The sequence below is a fragment of the Egretta garzetta genome, unplaced genomic scaffold (genome assembly GCF_000687185.1).
Source record: "Egretta garzetta isolate BGI_Z169 unplaced genomic scaffold, ASM68718v1 scaffold120, whole genome shotgun sequence".
In the NCBI taxonomy this organism is placed as follows: Eukaryota; Metazoa; Chordata; class Aves; order Pelecaniformes; family Ardeidae; genus Egretta; species Egretta garzetta.
The window spans coordinates 448,851-460,375 of NW_009258270.1; the positions used below are offsets into that span (position 1 = coordinate 448,851).

General features: G+C 48.4%; 1 protein-coding gene across 1 annotated transcript in view; it reads right to left on the bottom strand.

Annotated features, from left to right (window-relative positions):
• Positions 1–11,525, bottom strand: part of MSI2 (musashi RNA binding protein 2) — a 254,277-nt gene that overhangs the window by 150,621 nt on the left and 92,131 nt on the right. Inside the window, exon 2 of the mRNA XM_035889498.1 lies at positions 3,237–3,329. Within this exon, the coding sequence (XP_035745391.1) occupies positions 3,237–3,329 (93 nt within the window). The remainder of the gene's footprint in view (positions 1–3,236; positions 3,330–11,525) is intronic.

Consider the following 11,525-nt stretch of genomic DNA (forward strand, 5'->3'; position numbering starts at 1 on the left):
TGGACGGGGCTGTGAGCAACCTGATGTGGTTCAAGGTGTCCCTGCTGCTGCAGGGGGGTTGGGCTGGGTGACCTCTAGGGGTCCCTTCCCACCCAAAACATTCTGTGATTCTATGATTTTCTCCCCTTCTGATTGCAAACGGTTATGGCTTAGTTTGGAGTTCTGTTTTCCCGGCTTAGCCTCCTCATGTCCTCCCGTGGATCCTGCCCCCTGAAGCCCATGGAAGGAGAAGCCTCAACCCCAAACTCTCTCCCAGATACGCCTCCCACCGGCTGCTGGCCTCGGGCCCGCGCTGCCCTTATCGGAGGTGCTGGGCTGCGCTCCCTGCCCCTCTGCACCACGAGCCGTGTCCCACCAGCACCTACGGACCCTATGGCCAGCCCCCTCCTCGGCACCCAGACCCCCCTCCAAGCCTCTCCGGGGAGCCCCACAACGTGCTAGGGTTCAGCATCACCAGCTCCAAGCAGCCAGCAATCACGAGGCTGTTAATTACCCTGCTTCGTGCTCATTCCGTTAAGCCTTTTGGCTTCACCCAGGTAATTTTTCCCAGTCTTCCTCCACAGCTTACAGCGGCTAGGGATGCCCGTCTTCGCAATGGGAAAAGCTGGGACTCCTACAGATCCCAGGTTTTACAGAAAAAGCAATCACTATCAGAAATTTCACCATCAAAGTCTCAGAAGTTATCATTACCACGTATTTTGGTGCTCTATGGGCAGGCATTTTCACTGGTGAAGTCAGGGAAGAGGCTTTATTAAAGCAGTTTCCTTTTTACTGGGAAAAAAGGTTCCGGTGTTTACTTTTCAGAAAGCTGCAGTTTCAAATTCAACACCTGGAGCCCTTTCCTGCCAACCCCAGTTAAATGAGCGAGTCCGCCTGGCCCCAAAGCCGGTGGCTGTTCTAACCACGTCGCATATTTTGAGAGCTACCCCCAGTCACCAAAACAACCTCCCCCGGTTGCAAGGCTCTCCTCTGCAGCAAGTACAAACAGGATTTCAAGAATCACAGCAGTAGGGAAGCGATTTTTTTTCCACACCAATAAATAAGCTCAGCATTTCAAAGAACAAGTCACCCGAGATGCTCTTATCAACTCTGGGCGGCTCCGCTACACGTTAATGATGTCATGCAGTTCTCTTTATTTTAAGAAAGCCCTAAGCAAATGCAAAGCTCGCCAGTGGATCGAGATGCACTGCGTGCACTGCGATGGCTTGGCGGGAGAGCGAGCCTCGTGCGTTCGGCAGCGCATGGATGCATCACCAGCCCCTGCCACGAAGACCCCGCAATCTGAGCAAGCAGGTCAGGAAAGGTGGAGAAGTGGAATGGAGAAGCAGAAGAAGGAAGCAGCTCCTACAAGGTCCCACAGGGCCAATCCTGGGTCATTATATCCAAACGCAGCATCCCACCCACTGCAGCCTATTAATGAGTCTTCTCATTTAGCTGGACCACAAGTCTCCATTTCCTAAAGCCATTAAGGAGCTCTGCATCTTCTCACAACCAGAGCCTGGGGGAGAGTCACCTCAGAACACCCCACAAACCAAACTTTGTCTCAGCTGACAAACAGCAAAGCGCAGCAGGGTGAACTTGAACGCCGGCACACCAGGTCGGGTCACGGCGACACAGCCAAGCAGCCTCTGCTCCAAAACGCCACCGACTTCACCAAACTCACTGCCTTTTCACAAGCTAGAACAGGGGAGCAGGAAACAGGGATGCAACTGGAAAAGGTCACGGGGTAGCGGAGGGACCGAGCCCTGCGAGCCGGCGTTCTACAGGAGCTGAGCTCTGCCGCAGCCTCAGCAGGACGCACCCCAGCTCTACCACCGGAGGAGGGGGCTCCAGCCTTGACTGCACCTTGCGCAGTTATTTTCAGCACCCTGATGTTTTAGCCTTCAAATTAAGACACTTGAAAAAAGATTTGATTTTCCCAAAGTATTGCCTTTGGAAAGCCTGACCTCTTTGAGCTAGCTCAAGAAAGGCAGGGCACAAAAGCAGAACCGAAGCGTCCCGAATCACCAGTCGCTACCGAGAAACGCAGCCTGGATGTCTGCATTCTCAGGGACTGTAAAATTGCAAGCATGAAACTACCAGATGGTGAAATTAAAAAGCCTATATTAAGACAGCATCCAGACAATATGCAAAGTGCTTATATTGAAACTATTATTAACTTCAAAAATACAGGTTAGAGGAGTTCTGCAATTAGAAGTAACTACAGAAGAAACATCCAAAAGCTCATGTAATCCTTTAATAAAAGGCTCAGCAGGCTGTAAACATCCTGCCGGAATCGAAGATTATTATTGAAAATAAAATGAATGGTTTGCAAAACAACTATCAATCCAGCACAGGAACCATTTATAAACTCCCCTCCTCAGCCCTCAGCAAAATACTGCCCGGCCGAGGCTTTTCAGGGCAGATAAAAGAAACATAAACTAACCATGAGGAATCCAGCTGTACGGAGCCCCGCAGACAGGAGTCCCCACGGACGGTGGTGCCACAAACCGCCTTCAGAGCAGACAGCTCCGCAAGCTCTGCACCTCACCAGGCTCCTGACCAAGCACCCAGAAGCCTTGGGGATCCAGGGAGCTCTGTGGAATTCAGTGGCACTCACCTCCAGCTAGACAGAGCCTGGATTGTGGGGTTTGAGCTGTTCCATCATGGTAAAGACCACTCTGGCAAGGTTTCCTTCCTTGCATAAACTTGTTTTTAAAAAAAAGTCTGGATTCTACATACATTTCCACGTGATCTTGCATAAGGATTTTCTAATAAGAAATTAAATAGGTATTGTAGTGACTTCCAGATTACTCCTGCTATTCACGTGGTTCCTTCGGGCACCTTCACAGCTTAACGAGCTCTCTCAAATATGTCTATCTGCTCCTTTTGCCACCGGAATCGGGGGTAAACAGAAGGCTGATTTTATGGGGAAGACAACTGTGTAATCATTCAGCTAAGGGTCAAACTCCTCCTGAACACACACAAATCCTCCTCCCAACGATTCCTCTTTCTCTAATGAAGGTAAACAGTGTTGGCAATGGTGTACACATACACATGCAGCAAACAGAAAAGGAATTCCAGAAGCAATTCCAGAGGCTTTGAGAAATTACACTGGAAGGCAAAAAGCGCGGCCCTCCTTTGAGCGTGGCCTCACTGCACTTTTGGTTTTCAAAACACACTTAAAAAGAAAGGAGGAAAAAAAAAGAAAAAAGAAGAATTCAAAATATGTAGTGCTCGCTTGGGCAGGAACTTACCTTGCCGAACTGTTCAAAGTATTGCTTTACGTCTTCCACTACTGTGTTAGCCGATAATCCACCTACAAATATTTTCTTTGTTCTCGTGACCATCTGTAAGAAATTACAAGACAAGCATACGGTTTAACGAGATTATTTCAAACAATACGTGGAAAAAAAGAAATATTCTGCAGATGCCATCCCTAACCCAGTTAATGAGAGCATTTCTTTACAAAAGCAATCCAGAGTCGATTTGATTAGATACTTCTTTTTCTCTTTGTCTTGTTTTGTTTTTATTTGAGAGATGGCTGAGTAAAGGCACTCAATAACAACTCTAGCCCCCGGATATTTTTTTTTAATAAATGATTTTTATTGTGCTTCTCAATGCAAATATAAGTGAAAGGGGAGTCCAAGTGCCGTATCCCCAGCGCTACCGTCTCAGAAAGACGTGCCATCTTCCCCCCCTTTTTTTCTGAAGACAGGGTGCATACCCTTTGGCAGACTAAAGGTAATTACACCAAATTGAAGTGATGAGCTATTAAGTTTCCATGGGTCAGTTTAAAAGGAACTTTCACAGTTATTTTAAAAATAATGAAATGACGAAAGGCAGTGAGAGCGTCCGACGCAGTCCCCCAGCTGCTGCAAACCACGCTTCAGCGGAAAGGCTCACAGTATCACCGTCCATCAGGGGCTGGATCGGGCCCTTCAGAAACCCCCTCGTGTTCCCCTGAGACCCCACCTGAGCACCCAGCTCCTCTTCCTGAGCCACACGCCCCCAGGTTTGGTCCATACAAGGTGACGGGGTGATGCCGGACTCCCCACAGAGAACGTGCCATCCGATAACCCGTCACCCATAGCCCCCAACCCGCTAAGACAGGCAGGACCCAGCCCAGGGACCCAAACCCCATGGGGCGGCAGGGGAAGCTGCTGCCTTTGGGGGACTGATCCCAAACCGCTTGAGCCTTGTGGGCCAAATCAGGGCTGATCCAGGCCAATGCTGTCGGCATGCTCCGAAGGGGCAGGCATCATCCCAGTGTGCTTGGGCAGCGGGGAAAGGCCCCAGCTTACAGCAGGCAACCCCTCAACACTGGGGACAACAACAAACTATCCGCCTACCCCACCCCAGAGAGATGTTCTAAAGTCAACGTTGCACCTTAATTCAAGAAACCAACAAACCCGTCGATTAGAAATTCATGCACTAAAACGCTTGAGTTTGTTTCCTGTATGACTGAAACTGGACGAAGCAGCCAACTTACAACAGCTAAAGGGGAAAATAAAACCCGTAACTCCAGAACCAGGACTTGGTTAAACAACGGCCAACAAACGCCGGAGCAACGCAAAGGGAACACCACCGGGCAGGCGGCCGGAGACACAACGGCTGCAGCTGCCCAGTGCAGAGCCTGGACTTCCCTCACTTTTTTATTTCTTTGCCAAAGACAGGATATATTTTACGATAGCTTCGGAAGGTCGCACGGTGCAGCTCTGCACCGAGGGGCTGGGGCTGCACCGAGGGTCACCGCGCTCCTGCGGCAGCACGGCCACCCCGTCCCGCCAGGGGCTCCCCCGGGGCTCTGCCCCGAGACCCCGTCCCACACATCAGACACACACACACACACACACACACACCCCCGAGAGCAACGGTGCTCCCCAAACCAGCGCCAGGCCCTGTCAGGCAAGCGGAGCCGCGGTGACACGCCGTGCCGCACGGCTGTGGGCAAGGCCTTCATGGAACGGAGACACCCAACAAAAAGCTTGGAGTAGCCCCAGATTCTCTCAGCGCAGAACAAATTAAACATTGCTCCCATCTCCACTGCCATTCTAATTAACCAGGGTAGACATTTCCCCTCAATCGGCCCCAACCATGCTTTACACAGCTTCACTTCATTTTTTATTTTTTTTTAAGTTAGGAAGAAAAGAGAGGGAAAAAGCAGTGTAAAAATTCAATTATTTTTTCCTGGCTGCAATCTAGGACTCCGAAATTGAAGCCCAAGCATATATTTTTCTGTAGAAAATTGTCATTTACAAATAAAGAATTGGCTAAAGCCAACTTGTAACTAAAGGATTTTGCAGGGCTGTCAAGAGCCCTCTGCCTGCCAGCATCTGATTTAAGATCAGGCCAAGCTTCTGTTGTCATACAAAAGAGGGAGAAAAGCAATTATTCTAAAGCAATATTTGAAATTATCATCATTTTTATATTTGACCAAGAAAGAAAGAAAGAAAAAGAGAGCTCCTTCTTTTAGAAGCAAGATTGAAGGTGAAAGGGAAAGGAAAAAAAAAAAAAAATACTACTTTGTTTCAATAGCTTCAGTCAAAGAAAATATTGGTAATGACAAGCAAATTCACAACATTTTAATGCCCAGAGATGTGTTGCGAGCTGGGAAATGGTTTCAGAAATCAGCTCTTTGGTACAAAAACGAAGCACAAAATTAAGTCTGCTTTTACAATCTCTGTTTTCCTGAAGAGCCGGTTCAATCGCGCTGCTGTACGCACCCCCCTCAGCCAAAGAACGAGGCAATGCGTAGCCTTGGCAATCCTCCCTACCCTGATGTGCCTCCACGGGAGGTTCGTGTCCTTCCTTTCACCCGTGGCACGAGCTTCCAGCGCGCCCCCAGGCTCGCCACAGGCGCAGCCAGGCGTCGCTTGCTCACCCCCTGTCCCACCACCCAACCATCACCAGCACCCCAGGAGATGTGGTCACGACAGAGGCGCAGGTTTGGAATCCAGCCTTTTCCCCGTAAAGATTTGGATGTGCACAGCAGAGGTGAACCACACACAGAATCCCATCATGGCAGGGGTTGGAAGGGCCCTCAGGAGCTCACCCAGTGCCACCCCCCTGCCCAAGCAGGCTCACCCAGAGCAGGGGGCACAGGACAGCGGCCAGGCGGGGGTTGAAGATCTCCAGAGAAGGAGACTCCACAGCCCCCCTGGGCAGCCTGGGCCAGGGCTCGGGCACCCTCACAGTCAACAAGTTCTTCCTCCCGTTCAACTGGAACCTCTTGTGCTTCAGTTTGTGCCCATGGCCCCTTGTCCTGGCACTGGGCACCACTGGGAAGAGTCTGGCTGCGTCCTCGTGACCCCCACCCTTGAGATATTTGTAGGTGTTGATGAGATCCCCTCTCAGCCTTCTCTTCTCCAGGCTGAAGGAACGCATGAATGCACAACGCCCGCTCACCGTGGTGTCACGGTGGGCTCCCGCAGCCAGTGACAAGGCCAGCACCGCGCTCAGCTCAGGTTTGGGCCAGGGTGCCTACCAGAGCCCCAGCAGACGAGAGGAGCTGCTGTTTGTGCTGGAAGCCCCCATTTCTTCCTCAAACGTTCATGCCAGGTATGCCGCCATACACAGTCGACTTGTCTGTGCTGGTACAGCCTCACCAATTTTCAGTGATTAGATAACTGCAGCGGGACTCAGACCACCTGGAAGCAAAGCCTCCAGCTCCTGCTCTAACCTGCAAATCCTCTCCCGTCAGCCAAGCAGACGAGTTACGAGGCAATGAAGACTTCATCGGGGTAAAAACCGCAGGGCGCTGTGGTCCTGCTCCGCACGGGGCTCCCAGGCAGCGGAACGGAGCCGACCCAAGCCCGGAGACTCAGAGCTAACAGCCAAAAGTTTGCAAACGTCTTAGCCAAACATGACAGAGCATTCAAAAGGCATTTAAAAAAAGGAAAAAAAAAAAAAAAAAGTATTCACTAGCTTAGGGATTTTACTACACCAGGGACACCTTCTCTGTAGGTCAGCCACTGAATCACCAGTAAGAAGAAAGATTTTAAAGCACATCAAATTGCCAGGACACGAGCTCTGAGAAAACCGACATTAACTTCCCAGTCCCCACACCTCTCATTGCTAATGGCTGCAAGAGCACGGGAGCAGACCCCTTATTTCTGACCCAGCACCCTCAGCAGGAGACCGGGCACCGACACCGATGGGCTTCTGGTTCATCCTGGTGAGCAACGTTCTTCCTGTCTGATGGGATATTCTCCGCCATCCCCTCCCCACATCTCTGCTTGTTTCAGGGAGGAAAATCAAAGGGTTAAAAAGTATTTAACGAAGTACACGTAGTGCTGTTCAGTAAACATTAACGCCGACAAATGACGAGAGGTACAAGGAACTGAGCCACTGAGGAGTTTCTCTTTTAAAAATGAAAGGGTTTTTTTAAAATCAAAATTTCTCATTTGGCTCAGAAAATAAAACAGCATCTCTTCAACAACAAAAACAACAAAAAAAAAATCTATAATTTCATAAAAACATTTATGGATGTATCTAAGAAAAACACTCATTATAATTTTTTAATTATTATTATTACAACAACAAAAAGCCCAAAACCTAAGAGTCCCCATCCTGAAGTCACTGAGGATCTTCATCTTTCCCTGCCAGTAAATTCAGACTCTGCTTACTGGGGGTGGCGTACGAAGGGGGCACTCCCAGGAACAGCAAACGGGAGTCGCCTGTAGTGCTTTTGGGTTGGGTCCCTCGGGTGGCTGCTCCATCTGCTCTTTGCTCGGGGTGGGAACGGCAGTGGTCGGGTAATGGGAAGCGATTTGTGGGAATCCATCACAAATCCGTGTTTTATGAATGACTCCAGAGGCCCAGGTCACCCCAAAACCACAATACTTCCAGCTTCATGTCTTTGGTTTTATTCTGCAGTATAATATATCTATCATTCACCGTTGCGGCGCTCTGCAAAACGTAGATATTAAATGTTTTTGTGTACTGAAGGTGTCTCTCTCTCGCTGCAGGAGGAATCGACAGGGGAGAGTTAGATCTAACGCTGGTTATAAAGCCCGTTAATTGTAAGTACCTGCAGAACGGCTTTGTTTGTGTACGGCGTTGGTGTCGCAGTTAATCAAAACACATGCGACTACTACTGCGACGAGTCAGTCAAGGTTACAATCCCTTCATTGGCTCGACTTTTGAAAAATACATTTGCCTTTGTGTTCTGAAACTGAGCAAACCCTTCAGGTGGCGCAGAAGCAGGGAAGATCCACCCTGCTTCGGCAAGACAAGTCTTCTGATTTGATGCCATTTTGCGCAAGACTGTCATTACATCGGTTTGGGGCGTATCGGGTAAATCTCCTCTAAGCAACAGGCTGGAGAGACCGTCTCTGGAAACAAAAACCCTGTCCCACTCAAACACATCAACGCACTGAGGGAGCTAAAACCAGCCGGCTCGGGGAGAAGGAAGGAACTGTGGTTCTGCAGCGCCGGAGCCTCCAGCTCAGCGCCCCTCGATATCCTTGCATACTCATGTACCAACTCTGTTCTTCGTTTTCTTGGTGGGGTTTTTTCCCCCCACTGAAACTGTCGTCTTATCATGACTATCAAAAATGAATAAAGGGAACTTTAAGTTCATGAACCATTTTGCAGGATCACCAGAATTCCAAAATCTCAAGCAACAAGTGCCCGCTAACCTTTTCAGATAGGCCCAGCCTATGGCTAACGCAGGAGTCGCGTATCTGACTTCAGGGTAACGGTTTAAGTGCCATTTCCCTAACGTTCTTTACACAGCCTTTTTCTGCTCTTCTCCCCCACCCCAGCTTTAGGGAAGAGCTCCTGGCTTCGGATCCATGGATGATGAGGTTGGAAGGGATGAGCGCTTACATCCAGCTAGTGGAGAAGAGACCGAGCGTGCCTCTGGCAGGTCTCGTCGCAAAGCAAAACGCACGTGCTTTGGAACCGGGCTTTCCAAAGGTGCAGGTCCAGTTAAAACTGACCTGGGCAAATGCAGATGGCAGCAGCGTCAGAAATGCCAGGATATGCGGCGCGCCATCGCATCCTTGCTTGAAACGGGACTTTCTAACCGAGCGGCCGCTCCCTAAAAGCAAGAGGCAGGGACGGGCGCCGAAGCAAACCAGCCCAGACGAGGCTGAGAGAACACCCTGGAAACGGGTGCATGAACCCAGCTCTGGTGCATGCCCGTGTGGAATTCATTAAGGCTCTGCATCCTCGACTTCTCGATACGGTGGAAGTGGACTAGAGTACTAATAGTGAATCTGCATCGCAAATTGCCGAAATTAGCATTAATTTCAGATTAAACTAATTACGCATATATAACTGTTTTCCAGAGCACTTTCCTCTTTCTTGTACGACAGCGTGTATGCGTGGGTGCATGCGTATTCCAGCTTGCTCACCTCATCTGCAGTTCGACATTTCATCATTTCTAATGTATCCGCCTTCTAAATAGGTTTATAATTGGAAAAATCATCTTTGGTATATATGCTGAACTGCATTTTATACCCCATTGTGTTGTACATTCGAACTACAGCATTACCTCTAATTAAAAACAACAATAACTCATGTAATAGGGGAAGTGATCTTGTTAAGCCTAAATTGCTGGGCTTCTTTGGCAGAGCACAAACCGTAAGCAAGAATTCTCCAGGTTTGGGTTTTGGTTTTTTTTTTTTGCCTCCGGGATCCTCACAGCAAGTTCCAAAAAGCTATTAAAAAAATCCCAAACTGAAACACGATGCAAAGCCCACGACAAAAAAAAGCAACGTCTACTGAAAGCTGCCAACCTTCACCGAGCACGAGAACCCCCCAGGAACCATCCCCTTCCCCAGCTGACCAGAGATGGATGTGTTTTGCCGAGCACTGCGTACCATCAGCCAGCAAATACGAGACCCTCAAGCTCCCCGACAGCGAGAGGAACTCAATCCTGGGCCAAGGCAGCACAGCTTTGTGTGCCACCTACAACATGCTTAACTATTCCAAATAGGATTTCAGCAAGACTGAAACGGCGCAAATACCTTGTGCCTGACCCCTGCGTAAGCCGAGGTCATCCTGCCAGAACCGACTCCAGCTACGGAAGGGGATGCAGGAATGAAAGAGCTCTGTAATCCAAACAAGTGGCACAGATTCCCAGCGGGGTAAATCAGTTCCCTTTACTTCTGTGGAAAATACAGATGGGTTGTGTTCTCTCGATCCATTCATAAATGAAACCGTTAACTTGGTCCCTGCTGTATTCCCAGGTTTTGGCTGTCTTTGGCTTTGCTGTTAACTTTGGGAGGGTTGGGTTTTGGCTGGCGTTTTATTTTTCTCCCTCGATGACTATGGTATCAGCAGGAGGCAGAGCACACAAAGTGATTTTTATATGACAGATTGAATTGGCAGCCATCGCCAAAGCCATCCTCGGAGTTTCACAAGCAAGGCTGGCCTGGGTCCAGCCGAGCCCTTCCTGGGCATCCTCCTGACTACGGCCAAATTTAACTCTCCTTTGCCCCCCCGAGGACCCCTTATTTGCAACGGCAGCCTGGCACGGGCCACAGCCGCTCCCCCCAGAAGGGGCCCTCCCCAGAAGAGGAGCATCCCAGCACCCTGCGAACACCCCTGCTCGCCTGGCACAGCGACGCGCTTACGTGCGCTGCCACAGAGAGCTCCCTTCATGGGAGATCCAATCTCCTGAAAATTAGCCCCAGCTGTGAGAGCTCAGCATTTTATATATATATATTTTTTTATTTTTTTATTTTTTTTTTTACCTCAGCCTTGCACTAGAGCATCAGAGAATGAGCATGGACAGAGAATGCTATTTATAGACTTCTCTACATCAGCTTTAACTTTGCTAAAATTTTAAGTGTTGCCTAACCAAAAAAATCACTAAGAACTAGATTCCTTCGTTACCAGAAACGCTGCTACAATAGGGTATGTCAAGAGATGAGATAAGTTGTTGCGATTTATCATCAGCAGTTTCAGAAGGAAATATGCATGGAAACGGTTGACTGAGAGACAGGACAGCCAAATGAATGTTTCTTTTGCATAACAATATGGGGAAACTGCGAAGATTAGAATGATTTCTGTGAGTTATCTGATAAAATGCTTTAAAATATATCATGTGATTTCAGCTTCAATTAATATGCTATTCTGACAACGTTTGACATATTTAATTTAATTTACTGTAAGAAACATATGTGAAGTTCAGAGTTCCAGCAGACTGACATTTTTGTTTTCTGCAAATGCTATAACTAAACAAAGCCTAACTTGAGAAACAAATGTTTTATTGCTGAGATTTCCACAACATTCTTAGAAGTTATTTCTAGATCAGACATCATAGAAATTTGAAGTGATTTCCAACTTAAAACTAGCGTCTCCTCTCTTTGGTGAACCCCCTAAACCAATTCTGAATCCATTTTGTGAGCTGGATGTTTAGCGAAATATCTTCAGTGTGTGAGAACCAGAGGTCTCATCTGGAATCAATTAATTTGAAACAGTTTAGCAACATACTTCCTGGGCTTTTTTTGTGCCTGAGTTTTTCTACTAGCATTTTAAGCTAAAAGTCTGTGTATAATTTCCTATGCTATGCCCCCCCCCCCCTTTTTTTT